At 38.1% G+C, this 22,207-nt stretch overlaps 1 protein-coding gene across 1 annotated transcript in view; it reads left to right on the top strand.

The window, feature by feature from the left end:
- The window catches only part of AGBL4 (AGBL carboxypeptidase 4), a 957,921-nt gene that overhangs the window by 222,354 nt on the left and 713,360 nt on the right, over positions 1 to 22,207 (top strand). Inside the window, exon 3 of the mRNA XM_075037073.1 lies at positions 10,152 to 10,246. Coding sequence (XP_074893174.1) covers positions 10,152 to 10,246 — 95 coding nt within the window. The remainder of the gene's footprint in view (positions 1 to 10,151; positions 10,247 to 22,207) is intronic.

Raw genomic sequence — 22,207 nt, 5'->3', positions numbered from 1 at the left:
TTTTGTTTAGCTGTTCTGCTCATGACACTGCCAAAACCTGTTTATTCACACACTGCGAATCACCTTTGCAAACAGACAGAGATCATCATTTGAACCTAACATTCGGCATTTCAGCTTCAGAATGGGATTTTCAAAGCTATGAGGACAATTCATATATCCCCTTACTATTATGGTTGGTTAAGGCAGTTCTGAGATCTTACTCTAAATGTCAAATAGACAGGTACACAAAAAATAGCAGGAACTAGATCAGATTTCCTTCTACTTACCCTTGGGTTTTCTTTTGAAGCACAAAACTTTGAATAGTCTGTTAGTAGATGAGTTGGATGCTTGGAGTACAATTCAAGGTAGTGAAAATTGAAAATACAAGAAATAGTGCTGAAGTACTGTAGAAATCATAAGCAGTTTTTTCAAATCAATACCACAAGCTACTGGTTGTCAATGTTAAGATTCCAATGTACGCTAACATATCGATTACATTTTCTTATAGAAATCAGTGAATGTGTGAATGTTGCAGTATTGCAAAAGGATTCAGCTAGGAAGAGCAGAAAAAAAGTATTTTAACTCTGCAGTAAAACTAGAAGGGATTATTAATTTTACAAAGAGGGTACATGCTATAACAATATCCCTTAGTTTCATGAAATTGATAACATATAGTTTATATTTTTCCACAAAAAATTTTTTTGCAGGTGTTTTTTTCTTCAGCACTGCAGCTACTCCAGTAAGGATCCAATTCCAATTCTGTCTAAATATAAGGGAAGTATACATATGGGGAAACCTTTATTCCATTACTATTCAGAACCATGCATGGAAGAACATAGAAAGTTCAAAGGTTTCATTGTAATAGCAACCAAAATGCCTGAATAAAAAAGAAGAGAAAACCCGGGACCTCTGTGAATAACCTGGACACAGAGTCCATCTGTGCTGAGTTACTGGAGAAGTAAATAGAGAGGTTTTATACGTTTGCAAGGCTATGATCCCAGTAATGTAACCAAGACTGCTGGCAGCAATAACTAGTGGCTGTACACATCAAAATGTCTTTGTGTTTGTAACCCATCGGAGAACACTGAGGCAAATATATTGGGGCTAGTTTTGAGCTCTCCCATATATCCTGTCTTTCCTTCTATGTGTTATCATCTCCTTCTTTTCCCCCACAGGTTTTTCCCACAAGCTCCAGACAAACAATACCTTTTAACTGTGAAAAATGCCAGCTGCAAAAATCCAAAGTAAACAATTGCTGGAAAAGCTTCATCCAAATCTCTCCCTTAACAGGGCTTTCTTTATCTTCCTTTTGCTTCTCACAAGGACCTACACTTGAAAAGGCTTTTTCATTTTCTTCCAGCCTGGGTATCAGATGGATTGCTGCCTTTGTGTTTGCATGCTATTTAAATTGTGATTATTACCTTCTGTGAGCAAAATCATGATCCATACAAATATCACTGCCACTCTCTCATTGTTAGTGCCACTCTCACCTACTGTCTTGCAGTATTTCTGTGAGAGTGTCAGTTTTCAGCACTCCACCTGCATGCATTAAGCTTGAGTAATTATGGCTGTACTTCACTTTGGTATCCATCATAAATGTCTAATTTGTTGGTCAGTGTATGTCTTGTTGATTCTGGATCATAGGCTGACTGTTGCACTTTATGAAGGACCCACAAAAGTAGACTTTATAGAGAAGAAAGAATGGGTGAGCAGAATGCTCCCACGTGAACTTAGTCAGTGCTTGCCACTTCATTCTCTGCTCTTCAGTGGTACACCTTATGCCAGTGCTCATAAACATGGACTTTTTTTTACAGTGGTTCCCTATAACCATGATGCGGTGACTTTTCCTGGCCCTTTTCCCTTTTTCCAGATTGATCTCATTGTTTTGAAGCCTCCTGTGGCCCCTATACTATGAACAGGATTTGGGCCAGAAAACATTTGGTTGATAGCATTATCTTTTTGAACCACTAAGAATATGTAATCATTCTTACTATCTCAAATCCTACCAAACTTTGCAGCATTTCTTCTCACTGGCTAAATAATTTCTATTAGGAAAAGGAAAACTTAAGTCTTTTCAGCTGCTTCCTCTTGAGGGATGTAAGATATCAGCAAATTTTGCTAACACGTTCCAGAACAGCCAGCTGTTACTATCCACCTGCAGCCATAATATTGATTGAAAAGAATATAGAACCTAAACATGGATAGCTTCTGTAATTATGTAGAAAGAGTTTAATACATGACTCTACTTCAAATGTCATCTGGCAATGGTTGTAACATGGCATGGAATATATTAGGAAATAATTTAGCTAGTAGAGAAGGTCTCAGTGAAAGACCATGCACTGTTTCCTTATTTTATATTTCAACTGGTTCCTGAAAATATTACCCATGTACACGGAGGAAGTCAATGGCAAGACCAACAGGGCTCAGACATCCTGTCAATTATCATATAAAAAGTTGCTCGCATGTTCCTGTAACTCTGCAATTTCCTAGCAATGTAACTAGAATTGGTTCTTTTGCCAAAGACTACATATGTATGAAAAGATAGGAAACAGAAAATAAAAGTACCTTTTTTTCCCAGACCTGATTATATAGAGATGCCTTCTTTTTTGCAAATATTTTGACCTTTTATGACAAAGAATGGAAGAAGTTTGGCAAGAAGCTTTCAGTTTTAAACCTGTTTTAAATACCTGTATAGCCTGGTTATATGCTCTGTCAGGACCCTTACTATTTTCTTTTTGATGAATCAACACAATACAATATATGTCTTGTGAGTGATTTACATTCTATTGGAGATTTTGGCCCAAGGGACCAAGGAATGTGAGTTGGTCTAGTTACACCACTGCTGGCTTTCTAAATGGACATTTTTGAGTTTTTGGTTGAAAGTTTCAGATTACTGATGTTCAGATGAGAAGTAAAAGCTTAACAGAAAGTTGGCTTCTGTTGGCAGGGAAGGGTGTTCAATAACAAATTTGCCATTTTTCCAAGAAAGGTTGAATGGGAAAACTTGGAGTGACTCTTGCCCTCACAGTGTTTAAGTCCAACAGGTGAGGCACAGAAGCCAGATTAGCGGTCAGTCCACAGCATGATACTAAATAAGGAACAGCAGTGCCTCTGTAGATCTCTTTCAAAGCTTTTGGCTAGAAGATGGCCTTCTCCACAGTATTCCCCTGCCCTAGACCTAAGTGAGATAACACTGATGTTGACAGTGAAATTCCAAATGGGAGACACCGCCTTACACAGATGTTACATCTCCTATGGGTCTGTGCTTAGTTTGGAGATAAAGAAGGAACTGTCAGGATGGACAGAGAAGCAGGGCAAATGCCTAAATTGGTAATTATTTTTAAAAGTATTTTTTATCATTAAGATACAGTTACACTCCATTAACTGAAAAACACTAATACAGCTTATGGGTGCTGGACTATCACGAACACCCAAAATATCTCAAATACACAGACAAATACCATGATAAATGCTAAGCTCATTTTATAGTTAGCATAGCAGAGTATCAGAGGTCTTACTGTATTAAAATCCTCTGAGTCTTATTTTAATGTTGCTCTTTGTATCATCCCAGACTTTAGCGTTTCTCTCTTTTAAGTAAATGAAGAGCTTTACCAAGGGAAAAAAATCCTATAATTCACAATCTGTAGACCATTTTCTGCATCGCTTTCCTAAGACTTTGGTACCTTGTAAGGACTTGACAATTTCCAGTTAACAAGACACAGGTGCAACTGATTAGCGAGTCTGGCGGAGCTCTAGATGGTCCCTAACATCCTCCCTCAATAGGTGAGTATTTATTTTCCCCTCCTGAGCATCAGCAGGTTTTGAAAACTCCTTAGCTGGAGAGAAAAAGGCTAAATGCTATCAATATTAAAAACCTTTCTATTTGAAAGGACATGTGTTCCTACAAAGGGAAAAATAAAGTATGGGTTATTTTAAAATGTTAGCAGTAATGAATGATTTAAATTTTAAAAGGTCAGAAAAATGAGATTTGTAAGTTTTCTTTGGGGATTTTGCACAGACCTGACTGTTATATTACTTGTTTTCTTCAGCATTGATAACAGTTGCAGGTGATACTTTTTTCCTTTCCATTTTGAAGTCCCTCCAGTATAATTCATTTTTGTATAGCTTTGTATAAGGTGCTTTGTCAGGAAAAATCCCAAAGACCTTCTGACACAAATACCAAAATGCAGCACTTCTTTGTGAGAAGGCAGCAATCTCATGTTGCCAGTTTCTCACATTCAGAAACGGTGACTCAAAATCGCCCAAGTTGCGGGGTTGGCTTGAGAAGTTAATTTTCCTTTTCGTGTGGTTTTTTTTTTTTTTTTTTTTAATGGAAAGCTATTTTGAAGTAGATCTGCCCTTTAAAGGAATGAAAACTTATATTTATAAAAGAAAGGATTTTTTAAAAAAAAGAAGGAAGGAAGGAATGGATAACCAAGATTCTTGCCAAAGGCAAGAACCTAGCTCACAAAAAGCTGCAGGTTTCAGGAATTCACAAAACACTGTAATATCTAAAGAATCAGCAGGAGAGGAAATCAAGACATCAAGCAGTGAAAGCGAAGCAAAGCCCCATGGTATCCAGTACCTTTGGATCTTTAATGCTCATTCACAGCACAAGAGCTCAGACTTAATTTCAGCTGAAAGGTCTTAGTATTACTACTTAGTGCCCACTTCTCTTATTTTGGCTGGTTGAATGATGAAATTGTTCCTGCCTGACTTCAAACAATTGGTCCCCAGGTGCTTTGGCAGCTCATAGCGAAGTTTGTATCATACTTATAGCATGCAGCATTGTCCACTGAATTGACATTATTATGCTATTAATATGAAATATATTATATAATGTTAATATTTAATGTGTATGTTACATCAATATGAAGAATGCCCGACACTTCCTACTGCAAACCCTATTTTTAGTTAGTTATAACTTCTCATACTTGTAATGATTTGACACAAAATTTTCTGTGCCAGGTGTCTGCCTCAGGCGGAATTTTGTGGTGTTCTTTGGTTTGTTTGTTTTTTTTTCCTTTTAATGTCAGCCAAAGCAGCTCAGCTATTCCTGAGATGTTGGCTAGGGAAAACCATGCAAAATAAACCTGGCAGTCTTTTTGAAGGGACCTAGTGTGTCCTTATCCTGGGGAAAGGCACTTAACCTTTGGCAAAGGTGTGACTTATCTTTTGGATACCTGCTTTAGTTGGTATGTTCTGATGGAAAACCTGCCAGAATGTGGGTGAACAATGAATGCTTAAGAGATCACAGTCACCCTGTGCTCACGCAGACCTGTTGGAATATGATATCCAATATGACCATCCACACTTAATGCCTTCAGCTCCAATCCCAGACCACCCTGATGTATGCTCCCCCCCTGCCTCCCCAAAATAGCAGCTCCTTCCAGCCCCAGTCAGGAAACTGCAAACTTTTGGTAATAAGATAAATTTTGTGAGACATTTCAGCCATCTTTTCCCCTTGTGTTCAAGGTTCATCTTTATCTTGCTCATGCTAAACACACTGAGCATCCCTTAACGCCTGTTTGTATTTTTAATTCCTGAAATAAGTTTGCGAAAGACTATTGGGAAAAGCAGATTTAATCAGTAAATTTTAAGGCTAAAAGCAGGACCAAGCCTTTCCTCACTTTTCTGTCTTAATAGTTTTAGCAGCAAGATACCTCCAAATGCATACTTACTGCACATGTTATGGAAAGAGGACATCTTCCTTCTTCTCTCAATAGGCAGAATGTACCTGCCTCATCCCGTGTTGTTCAACATCTGTCTCAGAACTGGCAGTCCATGCACAGAGCCTGAAACTGCAGCAGTTGTCTTCCCTCATGCTGTGAAGCCACAATACATCCTGATGCACTCCCCCAAACAGTGTGGTTTTACTTGGTGGTGTCCTGAGAGGCTTTTCTACGCCATGCCTCTTCCACCTACTCAGAAGGTGCAGATCAGTTTGTCAGAATAATGCAGTAGATTGAAAATGTATCATAACTGAAGTGAAATCTCACAATTACCATTTCTGGTACAGCATCAGTTTGAATATTGCTTCTTTTAGTGGTATTCATACCCTCCAAAATGAATACAAGTATTTTTATTGTAAACATTTCTGCCATTTTTCTCTGGATTGATGCTCTGGAGACCAGAGCAATTTCTAGGGAATTTGTAAGTACATTTAATCTGGTTTTACTTTCTTAACTTGACACTTAAAAAAAAAAAATTACTAGGTTTTTTTTTTCATTTTTGAGTTTCTGAATTATATTGCTTATTAAATGCTACTCATTGTAGATCTCTATAATTCATAAAAACATACAGAATAATGATAATTTTCTTATGAAAGAGTCTCTTAATGTGCATAGTGTACATCTAGTCCTGTTGCTCTTTACATTGTATAATGGGTGTGTTAATGAATGGCAGTATATACAAAAATTAGACTAAAAATTAGGTTTGTTCAGCAAACGTTTGATTGCTGTATCACAGCCTTTTTATTATAGCATTCAGTTCAAAGATGTTTGCATACCTTATTGAGCAAGCTGCATATTTTTCTGACTAAGGTGTGTATTCTGTAGTCATTACATTTTTGCACACTTCACTGACTGAGCTGCATGGACTGCTTTAACTATCACCAGGAATACTTGACTGAGTTCAGCTGCTTATTTGAGTGCTTCGGTTTGTGTACTTTATTACTTCAGTGGTGTATGTTGATAAAGTTCTGTTCTGTGCTGTTAAATTTTCGGTTCTGCCAATCTAACTATATACCATGCTGAGAACTGCACGCATTGCTAACTGCTTACTCCGTGGTGAACATGAGTGGTTGAAATGTTATAATCTGCAGTGTTTTGTTAAATGAGCTGCATATTTTTGTTTTTATATACGTTGCTTACCCAGTTGTGTACATTTGCCCAACTCATTATACAAAATAAGCTTGATTGGAATAAGAACATTCTCTACCAGCTGTCTGCTCTGAGTCAGTATGTAACAAAATTAGCAACTTTCTCTTTCCAACAGTGACATGATTGCATCCAAAGTTTAAGGCAATTGCTTTGGAGATCTTGTTTGTTTCATTCACTCCATGCAAACATCAAGATTAACAAACCAATTTGTTGCAACTTAATTTGTTTTCACAAATATGAACAGAGTTAAGTAACAGCAGAAAAACTCAGCATTTTAATACAGGAAAATGCTTCCATGGAACATACAGAGACCTAAATATCTTTATCTATCTTAGAGCCATACATTGTAAACATGAGAAGATGGAAAATAACTAGAGACATTCCAAGATGGATATTTCATCAGATAAGCAATATCCTAAATACTTAAAAGTACAAATGTAACATTTTGAATATTAAGTGCATGCTTTCATCAAGAGTTATAAAAATAAGCTCATCTCATGACCACTAGAAAATCTCAAAATGCTGCAATAGACAAAATACATGAAAGCTCACATACAGGGATATGTAGTTTGCTCCTTAACTTCGGTACAAAATTGAATTAACATCTTTAAGAAAGTGGTTTTCTCAACTTGCCAGTTTTTTGAGTCAGTTTCAGTAAAACCTACAGGTTATTCTTATATTTTGTTTGACTAATTTGCAGTTTGCGTACATAGCACTACCTCACCTCCAAAAAAATTTCTTAATTTTTCCTGAGTACAGAGATACTTAATTAGGGCTACAGAATTTACCTGGATTCCCACCTGCCCCACATATAAATGTAAATGTGCCTAGCTCCTGTTGTCAGTGTCCCACTGCTGACTGCTTTCACTTTAATGTCATAATTCGCTGTTGTCTGAGCAGACTGCCTGGAAGGTCCAGATTTGTTTTTGCAAAATTTTACATATGGAAGCTTAATTGATCTTAATGCTTTAGTCAAAATTGTTTGATTTCAAACAGTGGCCATTTAATTCTCAGACTTCTCATGAACCATTATTTAAGAGTGTAAACATTACGATAGTTTGTTCTAAAAACAAACTTGTGAATACCTAGGGGCAAATATCATTTTTAGTGGTCTGTCTTCACTGATGCCTGTGGAAAAGAAATTTAAAGAGAGAGGTACAAATGGAATGTATTAGTATATCCTGGAACATTATATCAAAATTAATTTAGTCTTCATATTTCATTTTTTCTGTGTACATTAATGTTGGGCATCAAAAGACTATGAGAAACCAGGTATACTGGATTTAACATCTGAAAAGTAAATGTACTACATGAGATGAGCTAGATTCAACCTAGACTTTCTTAACAGAAACAAAGTAAGTAGTTTTGCATAAAATGACTTACAGCAGACAGATGGTAAGAAAGAAGGTTTTGTCTCTGTTTTTTCTTCTCCCAGCATGAATTTACTTTCAGTATCAGTCCATTCCCAGTAAAGATCTAGATTTTGCTCTTCCTTTGAACTGTTAAATATCAGCTACATTTTTCCCAATTATTAAACTAAGATCAGAGTTGGACTCTTTTCTTCTTCTCTATCATATTCAAATGAATGATGGCTACGTGCAGTTTCTACTATGTAGGTATCATGTACAGTTTTTGCAGACAAAAATTCTTCCTTTTGCCAAGGGAAGTGAAGAGAAATATTCCTTTGTTTGGGGAAAGAAAATCAGAAATCTTTATTTTTTCCTGGTGTTGTGTGAGGCCCAAGTAGGTTGAAAGAAGCAACTAAGAAGCTTTAAGAGATGAAGCATTCTGCTGGAGAAACTGGCTACTTGTGGCTCGGACTGGTGTACTCTGCCAGGTAAAAAAACTGTCTGGATGGCTGGGTCCAAAGAGTTGTGGTGAATGGAGTTAAATCCAGTTGGCAGCTGGTCACAAGTGTTCCCCAGGGCTTGGTATTGGGGCCAGTTCTGTTTAATATCTTTATCAGTGATCTGGATGAGGGGATCGAGTACACCCTCAGTAAGTTTTCAGACAACACCAAGTTGGGCGGGAGTGTTGATCTGCTCGAGGGTAGGAAGGCTCTCCAGAGGGATCTGGACAGGCTGGATTGATGGGCTCAGGCCAACTGCATGAGGTTCAACAAGGCCAAGTGCCAGGTCCTGCACTTCGGCCACAGCAACCCCATGCAGCACTACAGGCTTGGGGAAGAGTGGCTGGAAAGCTGCCCGGCGGAAAAGGACCTGGGGGTGTTTGTCGACAGCTGGCTGAATATGAGCCAGCAGTGTGCCCAGGTGGGCAAGAAGGCCAACGGCATCCTGGCTTGTGTCAGAAATAGTGTGGCCAGCAGGACTAGGGAAGTGCTTGTTTCCCTGTACTCAGCACTGGTGAGGCCGCACCTTGAATACTGTGTTCAGTTTTGGGCCCCTCACTACAAGAAAGGCATTGGGGTGCTGGAGCGTGTCCAAAGAAGGGCAACGAAGCTGGTGAAGGGTCTAGAGAACAAGTCTTATGAGGAGCGGTTGAGGGAACTGGGGTTGTTTAGTCTGGAGAGAAGGAGGCTGAGGGGAGACCTTATCCCTCTCTACAACTACCTGAAAGGAGGTTGTAGGGAGGTGGGGGTCAGTGTCTTCTCCCAAGCAAAAGGACAAGAGGAAATGGCCTCAAGTTGCACCAGAGGAGGTTTAGATTGCATATTAGGAAAAATTTCTTCACCAAAAGGGTTGTCAAGCATTGGAACAGGCTGCCCAGGGAAGTGGTTGAGTCACCATCCCTGGAGGTATTTAAAAGTTGTCTAGATGTGGTGCTTAGAGACATGGTTTAGTGGTGGACTTGGCAGTGTTAGGTTAATGGTTGATGACCTTAAAGGTCTTTTCCATCCTAAATGATTCTATGATTCTATTCTATGATGATATGAAGCAGTTGGAATGTTTTCATGAGGACTGCTATCCTGTCTCCCAGCTTTCCACCAACCTCTCTAACACCAGCTGCAGCAAACTGGACTTGTTTTTCTGTTTTCATATCTGAGTAACCTATTTCTTTGTATGGCTAGGATATCTACTGAAAAAAATCAGCATAATAAATTAAAAACATACATTTCATGTGTATCACTGCAGTGTAAAACAACATGGACTATTAAAATACTAGGAACAGACAGGGTATCCATTATCTGAGATCTATGGAGAGTAACTAATTCATAAGATACGCATCTATTCCATATATATTCTGTGTATATTTTTATGCAGCTGATACATGCAATACACATATAAACTCTTTCATAATTTATACCTTACCTCTTTTTTCTTTTTTTCCCAGAGAGTAATTTTCAATGTTGTCAACTTCAGTAAAACAAAAAGCCTCTACAGAGATGGGATGGCTCCAATGGTGAAATCCACAAGCAGACCAAAATGGTAAGTTATCCTTTCAAAGACTTCCTTAATGAGATAAAAGTGTTTTATTTAGCACTTTCTTGTAGTGAAGACCTTATGGCTCCCATGCACCTTTGGTAAGAGTAGGAGAAAACTTTGATGCAAAAACAGTTTTGTGAGGACAGGTTCTCTTTGGAGCAGATGTATGAACTCTGGAGGCCCCTTCCAGCCTTGCTGTGATGGTGTGTCGTAGTGCCTTGTTTCAAGCAGCATGACTGAAGTGGTGTCCATTCAAGGAAAATGAACAGTCAGGGCTTGGGCCAAATTTTTTTTCAGTGACATTCTCGCCATCCAACTGTTAGGACAATCCCTGGCCCAGTTTTGGCCTGTGCCAGCTAGCAGTCTCCCAAACAAAGCCTGCAAATAACATGGGAGATGGACTGGGCCTGGACTGGTTCTGAAAGGCTGTTTGGATTTGTTCTCCCTGTTTTGGGGTGCTCAGAGTTTAGTGGAGGAATGTGAGCTCTTCCATGTGAGTTTTTGACCTCATGTGAGTGAGCAGCATCTGGTCTGATTTACCTAAGGCAGAAGAAGGCCAAACAACCTGGTCATAAGCTACACAGTATATACAACACGGAAAGGCATGCACACATGAAACACATGAATACCCATATAGATGATACATTTTCTCAAAGCAAATGTAATGAAACGTCTACTGTGAATAATAATATGTAAATCTAATGGTCCTAATGCATGCAGGACTCCCAAGAATTATATGATTTGCCTTTAGCTAGGAGACTTGTTTGAATATGGATAGTGAGGTTAGGCCATAAGTGTACAGTAATGTGTTCTTATAAGCCTTTACAACTGCTACATTTTATTGGTTAATTAATAATACATTTGATCAAGCTGCACATTATCCGAGCCTTATAAATATATCTTTCTTAAATACTTCAACTGTCACAAAATTTCCACCCACAAGACGTTAACTTTTGGTGGTCATAAGATCATTGTTATTGGATGGCTTGCTCTTCATATGACCAACAGAATGGCTATTTGGTTTTTTATCTAGATGGTAAGGTCATATGGACAGAAGAGCTGTCTCACAGTACAGTTAGTGGATGGAGTCAATTCCAGCTCAATAGGAGCATGTAATAACATTGAAAATTAATTTAAAAAATCCATTGTGTTTAGTGTTTTTGTAGCAAAAGTCATGCTAGTTGTGTTTACTGTTTAACTTAAAATCTTTTGGGGCATTTCAGGGCCACATTTATCAAGCATATTTTAATCATTTTTCAAAACCTTTTCCTTCTCTCACTGGGGTCTGGCATTTGCAGCTAAGTATATTGTGTGTTAAGTTTATCTATAAATCAGATATTGCTTTCATACAAATTTTATGCCTTCCTTTGGTTTCAAATTAATGTGTAAATCTTACAAAACAATGCAAAATCGGCTTTTGCTAGAACTTATAGGCTCCTTCACTATTTTTAAAACAGATTTCTCTTCCATTTCCCTGGAGATCTATTTATTTTTGTGTTTTATATTTTTAGGGGATGTATTTTGCTCCCATGAAAGTGAGGAATGAATAACATTGCCTGGAGCCAGGCACAGTGTAGGCAGCAGGTGCTGAGCAGCTTCCTTGTACAGGGCTACCACCATACTTTAATCCTGTTTCAGAAATTCTAGCTGTAATTTTTTTCTTTAAAAAGATCATTATTCTATTAAGGTATTTTTATTTTTTTTTTAATACTCTGTGTATGAAAACATCTTGCTGTACTTTGAAGGTGCACATTAATTCATACTGTTATGAGGGACCTTAGTGATATTGGGGTCTACTCAGTATAATTTTCTGTCTTGATATTAATAGGAGTTATGCATGTGTTTTCCAAGTGGGAAAACACATACATTATTTTTGGATATATGCTTTCTATTAGAGCTGTCTTCCGTTTGGATTATGCCTTTTACAATTACCTCTGTATCTGTTTCCATGGCATTCTAGTGAAACCTGTAAACAAAATTTTCTCTTTCTCTATTTGCTGAAATAGAATTTACTAGTACTTACAGTTGCTAATGCAGCATACAGGTAGTTGTGGTCCTTGAACATGAACAGGGCAATATCCAGCCACATCGATTTGAACCTGTTTGATGCATCATATATATTAGTGTAGTAAGCAATACTGAATCATTCAATTCTGCAAAAGTGCTGAGGTTTACACAAGGGTACTCAGGATTCAGAATTGTGGAAGGAAAGTATTGGAACTCTCCACCTTATATTAAGATTTAAGTCAGCATAACGGGTTAGTGGATATAATGCAATTAAATTAGAAAATGATATATTAATTACAAAAAGTTGAAGAAACACAAAGGGCTTTAAAATCAAGTTAAAAGGAAGATTACCAGAAGCCACAGTTTCCAAATATTCTGTAACAGAGCTCAGTCCTTCATCTCTGAACTCTTATGTACTAAATATTTGAGGAACTCATCATTATTGTGCCCGCCTGTGGAGGCATGTGATCCATGCTGAAATTCTCCCAACTTCCTCTGGCCACACTGATAGAAGCAATCCTGTGCCACACATAACTAGTCCACTCCCTTTTTTGTACAGTCAGGTTTGAGTGTTAGGGTGATAAAGTGTCTGTTTTCCTTTTTGCATTTGAGAGCTATAGGTTCATGACTCCTCTTAATAACAGATATTCAAGCCCAAGTTATGTCCTTTTGATTTAAATGAGAAAGTTCCCACTGTATTTAGGATAGCATTTGACCATATTACTTGCAAAATCCTGCATATCAAAAGTAGATTGGCCTCCAGAGACTGCGAATTTTAATGTTTGTTTTGAATATGGTTACGCAAACATGGCTCCGAGCTTTGCAACATTTTGTGAGTTTGATTCTTGACTCTGGAACAAATCACTGCCAAATGCTCTTGAAGTAGAGAGTGTGTCAAACACAAATCAACGTTTTTGACCTGTATTCTCTTGCCCTGTGGGGTAAGATCTTTAAATGCAGTCAGCATCAAGGTTCAGCTTAGTGTTACTGATGTAAATGGAGTATATCACTGTCATCAAAGCACTCTATGTGGACACAGATGTTCTGGTGTTGACATATTCTTCTCTTTTGAAGTAAGGCCAAACATTTCCAGTAATGAGCTACTTAAAAAGAGGAAGCAGTATGCTGAAGGATAAGGAAAAAACAGATTTCATGGTAAAGAAGAAGATTATTTTTTAAAAAGAAAAAAACAGAAAAATAAATTCTGATTGAAGTGATATCTATTTTCCCGATACACGGTCATAGATTTACTGAGTATTAATTCCCAGATGGATAGAGCCAAAAAAAAAGAGAACTAAGGTTAAATTCCAAGTCCCTCTACCCATTCTTCTGTGTTTTTTGTGGACATGCTCTGTTGACACTAAATAGTATGAGGTTGTATCAGTTGCATCAGTCAAATTTGACTGCAATGAATCACAGCTCATACATAGAAATGTAGCATTGTATCACACCATGTTACATCAGTTGCTTTTCATAGCAAATTGGACAAGATGAAACTCAGGGTTTTATTTCAAGCCATTGGAATGGGCTGTGTTTGGTCACTTAACATTTTTGCTTAAAATTAGCTGGTTGTTCAGAAGTATTACAGCAAGATTTTAGAGAATTGGTGGGGTTTTTTTTCCTCAGTAATGACTACTACAAATATAAAAACTTAATTAATATCATAGAGACCTGTTCTGTTTTGCCTGGGTCTGTTTGCTTTGTCTGTTTTGTGGAGGTGAAGAATTTGAAGGGAGATGGATTTGAGGAAATTAATTTTTTGCTATGCTGATGCAGTTACTACTATAATCTTATTTTTCTTTGCTGCTTCATTTAAATGCAACCTAATTTTGTTTCAGTTCCTTAATCATGATTTCACACTAAAAGCTCTGTCCTTGGAACGTGTTAGTAAAGCTGTCCATGTGGGCATAGCAGTGGAAGACCACTTAAGTACATATACCATACTATTATATTGATTGCACAAAGTTTTACAAGTTTCTCAAAGTGAAATAGAAGAGTGAGTTGTTCAAGAGGCAGCAGATTTTCCAAATGATGAAGTGAGCAAATATTCCCTTTGGGCAGAGAACAGCTATAACTCTTGATTATTTAGTGTGAGCATTGCCTCATTGGGGACATTAGTTTTTCAAATTGTGCTAATCTTTTAAAAGTAACAACTGGCCACACATCACCTTAGGTATTTCAGCAAGATCATGTGTAAAACTCTAATTAGTATTTATAGAACAGCAACTCCTCCCAGTAGAATAGTAGCGGTAGCTGGCAAATATCTGGTTGACACCTGTTAAGTCTTCAGACATCCATTGTATTTTATTCTGCATTTCAAATGAGCAGAGAGCAGTAGGTGAAGTCCCCATAATTAAGGGATAAAGGATAATAAATAACATGGTTCTTGAGTGGATGAACACAAGGTTAAAGGCTGTTCTGCAGTTGAGATGCTTTATTTCAGGAATTATTTGTAAGTAATAATGCTAGCTAAAATATTATGGAGCCTTCAGCATAGGAGAGAGGATTTATGTCTAGATTTACATGTGTTTTGTTTATGATGTCAGATTTCAAACTGCTTCTTGGCAAAGCAGCTACTTTCTTCCCTGTCTTTTATCTCACTCAGCATTGATGGCTTTTAACTGGATAGCTGCCTTCCCCAGCAAGCACTCCACTACCTCTGTTGCTGTAACATCTACTGTTAAATACTCACAACACATTGCTTCTGAAGTGTTTTTCTTTTCCAGTAAACCTGAGAGTACAGAAAAACTTCTAGGTAATTAATTCAAATTTGAATCTATATGTATCTTGGTAAATATTGTCATGATGAGGAATTTTGGTAGACATCGAGAAAAGCAATGCAAGTTTTATGAACAATACTCCCATATGTTCCATTCATCAGAAGGGGACAAGACTGAGAAAATCTGAATTTTGAGTAGCTAAAATGTGTTGATTCTTGCCAAGTTTCTTTAACATTTGTGTCTACAAAGCAGTGTTACAATCACTACCATGTCTACCAGGCTGCATTATACATTCAGAGACTTTCAGCAGCATTTTTAGTATGTATTTATATATCTTTAGCCATAAGATAAGCTGTTTGTGAAATGAGCTGTCATTTGTGGTAAAACAGTTTGAGAATAAAGCACTAAATATATATATAGCTTGCTAATCTGAAAGACTAGAATTGCTTACTATAAAATATATAGCAGGCTAGGGTTAGTGATAACATCACCTGAATTTAGGTAAAGAAGATGAACAAGCTGTTATCATTACCTGATTCCTTCCTTGGCCTATTTTACAACTTTGGCTACTCTCTGAAGTTTGTTCCTTCGCCAGTTTTATAATGCGTGCTTGTTCTTGCTTTCCTGAGGGATCTAGTGAGAACGCTTTTGGAGATTCAGAAATATTTCCCATGGCACAGGTGTGTGTTGATGCAGTCTTTGCCCTGTGCAGATCTGCTCCCTCCCTTTTGCTAGTACAACTCTGCATAGGATGACCAGACTGGGAGCTGGCCCAGTTTAAAAGAAAACTTTCAAGGAGGAAAAAGAGGATTCAGTCTTGGTCTGGTTCGTCACATATATCCAAAACCAGCTGTATGCGTCCAGCTGGAGGAGCAGTGAGGGAGGTGGGAATAAGTGGCTGGAGCAGGGGAGAGGAAATGAGGATAGCAGCTGCTAAGAAAATGCCTAGAGAATTGTCTGTGGAACCACAGCCTCCATTTCAATAACTTGTAGCATTTTATTTGGAGAAAATAGGGAAAAAGACATTGCAGTATTGACCTTTTAAAATCCCACATTGAGTGATAAGCAGGAGTAGTTTTGTCTTGGTCTTAGTGTAGCTCTTTGGAAGAAAATAAGATGTTTTTAGACAGTTTTGAGGTTGGCATGTATATGAAAGTAAAATAACTGCCTCTGAAGTCAGTCCCTGGGTAAATTAACGTTTGTGTGAATCTTGTGAAATATCAAAAGAAACAGACCTAACCACTCTACAAACCCATAAAAGAGATTCAATCTCTTCCCCTTTCCCAGTCTAGCAAAGGCAGTTGTTCCTGGGAATATAGAGTAGGTTACATATCACTCTTATCAGCAACAGCTTTTGTGGAAATAGAGAAGAGGTTATATTCTGCTGTCACAAAGTATGAATCAGATCCCACAACTAATGTGTTTATTGTGCTAACTAAATGGGATTAGTTTGCGGCAAGAAAGTAAGTTAAATTTTATTGACTGGGTACTTTACTGGAAATTTAAGATGCATGGAATTATGTTGGGGAAAATTAATAACAAGGAAATTAAATTAATATAAAAGAAGGCAAATGTATTTTAGGATTCAAAGAGAAAATAATGAAGAAGGTCCAAAAGACTGCTAAGCCATCATTTTAAAACCCTAGCTATTTTATATGTATGTGTGTGTTTCCTCATCATTTATCTGACTGATCTCCTATAAATCAATTTATTTAGATTACAGCAGAGTCAAAGGGCCCCAGCCAGGATCAAGACTCATTGTGCTTACTGCTGTGGAAACATATAAACAGACAAAGTCCTTTTCCAAAGTTGTGAAAATTTTATGATTGATTTCAGTAAGAGCAAAGTTAGGCCAATACTGAACACTTCTGAAAATTCCATCCTTAAAGATTTATTCCATGCAGTAACTGTTTAAAAAAATGACATACTGCTTACATAAGGGTCTAAATATTTGATGGTTATAGTATTTACATCTAAAACACCAGAGGCTATGTGCTTTAATACCTCAATCTGTTTCCCATATACTCTGTCAACATGAGTTCCCTGCATTGATTGAGGGCACTCTGTGATCCCTAAGGTTGTATTCATGAAAGGTTACCCTTGGTACTACTTTATTCATGAAAGGTTTGAAGCACATAGGCAACAAATGGATCTATTCCTGCTAGGTGCATTTTTGTCATCTATAAATACTTAATTACTGGGGTGCTGATGAGAAGTCCAAAATCCTAAAAAAGTGCAGTTGCCTGAAAATCATTCCCCCATCACCAGTGCAAATCACAATAAAATTTGCAGTTGGGAGGTTTTGTGGCAGTTTAAAACAACTGAATTGTAGGTTTTTCCCACTACAGTCCATGGTATTGAGTTTAATGGCTGCAAAATATGACCAGAGCTGTGCATTACATCCCATCCTGAAACAGGTCATTCTCTTTCCTCAGGTGATGGGCATTTGGTGGAACTGATTGCATGAAAAGTGTTCACAGAACTGGGTCCCTAACCTTGGCAGGTTAAAAAAAAGTATATAAAATTGAGGCTTTTTCACCCAAAATGAGTCTGTAAGTTAGATAAATATGGGCAGCACTGAACTCAAAGCAGAGTCAAACTACCAAGAGGACATTGCAGCTTTTCATTGCAATTTTGTACTTTGAACTAATGGAGCGAAGCAGAATGGAAATCACCTCTGTTAAGAATGGCATTTATCAGCCGTAAGTACTTAGTAGTAAGAGCCCTACACAGACAAAGCTGAGTGTCACCAAGAAATGTACTTGAAAATCAGACTGTTAACACAAGACTACACAAATAAGAGCCAAAAACTGTAATCAGAAAATGCAACATCTCTTTAAGAATGTCTTAATGGTCTGAAGAGTGCTAGACAGTTGAATTTAACAAGATGTAATAACCTATGACATAATATAATTGAGAATGCATCAGGATGCAGCACAGTCAGGTTAAATTTTGGCTTTCCTTCACTTAGCCTTGCAACTTGAAAGATCTTTCAACATACGATTTTAGAAATACATAGTACTTTTTAAATTTACATATGACATAAAACATAGGATGTGCAATATATCAGAAATACAATTCTAAGTAAAGTTAGGGCTGAAATATCCAGCCTAGTATTTTTAAATGTTTGAATCATTAACAACAACATTTTCAGTCATTTTCTGTGAAGAAACAATATTTAGTGCAGAGGAAAAAGTAGTGGGAACTATTCATTGTGAACTTCCGATAAAAGTGAGGTGGTTATCAGGCACCTGCCTTATATTTGAAGTGCCATGGTAAAAGCCAAAGCAATGAGTTCAATTTCTTTTTCAATAGAACATAAAATAGAAGACAAAAACATTTTGCTGTACTGTGGAAATTGAGAATTGCAGAGAAAATAAGCAGTAAATAAGTATGGCAGGTGATAATGCAGGAACAGGACATTAAAATAATAGGTACTGCTTCTTGAACTTTGTCTCATGGGATTTGACAATTGTATATAAACCCAAAATATAAAAACCTAATTTTTATGCTGTGATTATTAGGGTTAAGTTATGAATTAACTTCTGTATGTCACCGGTTTGAGAGAATTAAAATGTAATGATAATGGAATAGAGATAAGATCTTTCCTGCATCTCTAGATGCTGAAGCAGTGGCTGAAGTTTGTTTTTTCCAGCTGCTTCAAGTAGGATTATTGAATTCTAGCTTGAAAGCGAAACTTCATCTTCCAGCTTCACTATATTAAGCATCTCTGAGATTGAAAACCTAGCAAGAGCTCTCCTAGTGTGATTAGAAAGTATCCAATATTTTTTGGCAGCAAATACTAATTCCAATCTTTCTGTCTAGTACCGCTCAAGCAGCACAAGGATAACTGGCTGTCTTATGCTTTGGGTAATGGAAAGGTGAGGCTCCAGGCTCCCAGTGGAAAGCTGGTGGCTTTGCTGACAGTTCCTTACCTCTAGAAAATAAGAGTGCTGCTGGGGAGGGGAAAGGCTATGCTAGCAAGGGGGCTGGGCAGTGCTGGTGCTTGGCTGGAATATCCCCCTTTTGGAAACCGTGAACCCTTAGTACAGGTTTAGAACAATACAGCACCTTCAACTGCTCTCAGACAGTTGCATTTCTCTGTGCACAACCTCACTGCCACTAGGTAGGTCTGTTGGTGGAATTCGGGGCTGATATTTATCTGCCCAGGGTCCCAGGACATGGGGCAGCCAGGCTAGAGAGTCTCTCCGGTTCCTGTAATGGAGTCCCCGGGTCTGGGACTTACCCACAGCATCATTATGCAGATGGGCTGCAGGTGAGCTGTGCAGCTGACGTGCAGGTGTCCATCCTCAGGGCATTATATTTGCTACAGGTGTGCAGGTAATTGCAGAAAAGATTCTTGTGTCTGCCCTTCTCCCACACAACAGACGGGAGGCTCTGAGGTAGCAGGTGAGCTCTGTTTTACTGGCTGGTAAGGGTTTTTTTTACAGCTTCCTAAATCCCAATAGCATGCAAGTTATTTAACTGGTTTTATTTTTTAACAGTGAGGTGTGTGTGGTAATTATTAAAAATGATGATGAAGAAGCTTTAAAATATTTATTTTGGCTAGACCGCTTTATTTGAAGCAAGCTGCCTTATGTGGGCCTAGGCTGAGGGGGATATGGTTGTTGTGGGGCTGCACCCCCTGCCCCAGGGGCCATCTTCTCTCAGGCACTGCCTGCTCCCCTTTGTGCCTCTCAGGCTCGGCCTTGCACGGTTGTGCTGCCTTATTCCCTCATTTTTCCCTATTCTGCGCTCTTGCACAGCCACCCCTCCTCAGTGCTTCTGAGCCTGGAGAGAAAATGGTGGGGGCTGGTGATGAGAGGGCTTGGGATCTGCTAGAGTGCCCTGTCCCTTTGGGGGTGCCTGCGGGTGTGTAAGTGGGTTGTGGGTGTTTGCTTGGGTGCCATCTGCCCACAGTGTGGCCAAGTGAACTGTGTTGCGAGAAGCACAGTAATGAAAAGAAAGTGTCCTATCAGCAGCTCGAGAATTAGATTCTTATTAGGGCTAGTTGTAAATTTATTAGGGAATTGTACTGGGCAGGTGGACTTGCAGTGATATGATTTCAAATGGCAAAATTAGTAACTTCCAAAATTGGGAATTGCTATTGAGATAGAGGAAGAAAATTGTGTTTGTGTTAGCTTTTTGTTTGAAGACTTCACTGTTCAGCCTTTTTCAGTGCTGTTGTAAAAAATACTGTATTCATTCTATGAAGAATTTTTCAAAATAGTTTATTGGAAATGTGTGATACCCTTCAGCAAATTTATAGGAAAGGCCATTGCAGCTCAAGATAAAAAGAGATTCAACTTAAAAGGATAGATTCACCATAGAAAAAAAAAAATCGAGGAATATCCAAGTTAAAGTAATTTACCATGCCTTTTAATATTTGATTAAAATTCTCTCCTAATAGTTTTCTCAGTATAGTTAAAAAGCACGAGTACCTCACAGCTTTGAGACCAGCAGTGCTATAATAATTTAGCTTTGATAAGGAAAAGAATTTTTCCCCATCTGCTACTCTACTGGATAGTTTAATGCTCTTACGGTTGTCTTTTAAATGTCATTCAGTCAATGAAGGGGAGTCATGCAGCATATGTATGTTTGTGTGTAGTTTTTTCATTAAATGTAATTCCCTGGGCTCTCCTGAGTGACTGTCACTACCCTGGGTGTGCTGGTGGAAGGGATTGTGGTGCAAATCCTGCCTGGAAAGCGTTTGGCTCATTTGGGCTATGAGAACTTGAGGAATGACTCAGCAAGGGGTAGAGTGTAGCTGCAGGTGCAGTCAGAAGGGCTTTAACTTCAGGAGCAGCTTCTGTAGTTAAATGCAAAGTTAAGGTAAGCAGGGAAGGAAGCCTATCCAGATTCACTGGGTGTTAACCCCTGCAGGCAAAAGTCTGATACTTCCTTTAAAAGGAGGAAAAATGGGGAATACTGTTTGTGCACTGGGTAAAATGAAGGGGGAGTAGATTTAGGTGGGAATCATGGATATAAGTATAATTTTCTGTATAAATTAAAAAAAAAAAGAGAGAAAAGCCTTCTGTTGTAGTGCTGTATGTCATGTTCCTTATGTGGTTAACTCTTACATTTTGGCCCGAAAAGCACATAGACTTTAGAACCAGTAAGTTACATGCAATCTTGGCCTTTAATCATGTACTGAGAATGATCACCTGGAGGAAATTTCCACTGTTGTGCAGTTGCAAACTAAGAGTCTTACTCAGAGCACAGAAGCAAAGGGAGAAAAAGTATGAGGTATCAGTTACACAGAAGACAACAAGAGTAGCTTTTCTTTTGAAAGTATTTAACAGGTGTAACTCTGCTTTCCTGCCATTATCTCTATGAGTAAGCATGGGTCTGGATGTTTGTGCATCAGTCTGAAAGGGAACATTTAACTGCAGGTCTGCTGGTAAAGAAGCCAGATGCAAAGGGATGAGTGCATGTCAATATTCAAGATGTCTTAAAGCAGCATGTAGGAGTCAGATTCGTTGTACTTTTCTATTTCTGTAACTGTGTAATCTACTGAGAGTTCTTCTTTCAGATTTACTCTAAAGTGTCCCCCACCAATGTGAGATACTCATACATCAGAAGTTAGCATCTGTGATCTGTGTGGTCGTATTCTTTGGCCAGAGTCCCACAGTACAGTGAAAATTAATAGAGCATTCTGGATTTGTCATTTTTAATACTCATCAACTTGTATCTGTGTACTATGAAAGTATAGAAACCAAGAACCTAGATACATCACAAATGATGGGGGGGGGGGTGGGGTATGTATATGTTTGTGTGTGGATGCTCCTTGAGTTTGTTTTCTTTTTTTTCTTTTTTTTTTTGGCAAAGAATTCCAAGTTTACACTAAGAGGCTAGGCTTCAAAACCATATCTGAATAGAGGAATTGAAAGAGTGGATAAAAATGAAGACAAAATAGTACCCTGGAGTGAAGTGTGTGACTAACTGTCTGAGGCCTCTGGATACTAAAATTACAGAAGGAAATAATACATGTTGACTACATGTTTTTCTTCCACTCTTAGAGCAATAGAAACCAGGATGTCTTCTATATAAAGCAACAGTGAACTTAACCATAACCAAACATGGGAAACTGTATTTTAGTTTGTAAAAAAAAAAACTTTTATCTTGCTGCACAACAGAGCATAGCATTTACATTCACAGTACTGCCACTGTGTGGTTTCCCCTGAAATTCTGCAGGTAAGGAAAGCCATTCTCTACCAGACCATCAAGACTCTCAAAG

This window comes from Buteo buteo, chromosome 10 (assembly GCF_964188355.1).
Source record: "Buteo buteo chromosome 10, bButBut1.hap1.1, whole genome shotgun sequence".
NCBI classification, from domain to species: domain Eukaryota; kingdom Metazoa; phylum Chordata; class Aves; order Accipitriformes; family Accipitridae; genus Buteo; species Buteo buteo.
Note: the sequence above shows the minus strand (reverse complement) of the source record. Positions and strands in the feature narration are given on the sequence as shown.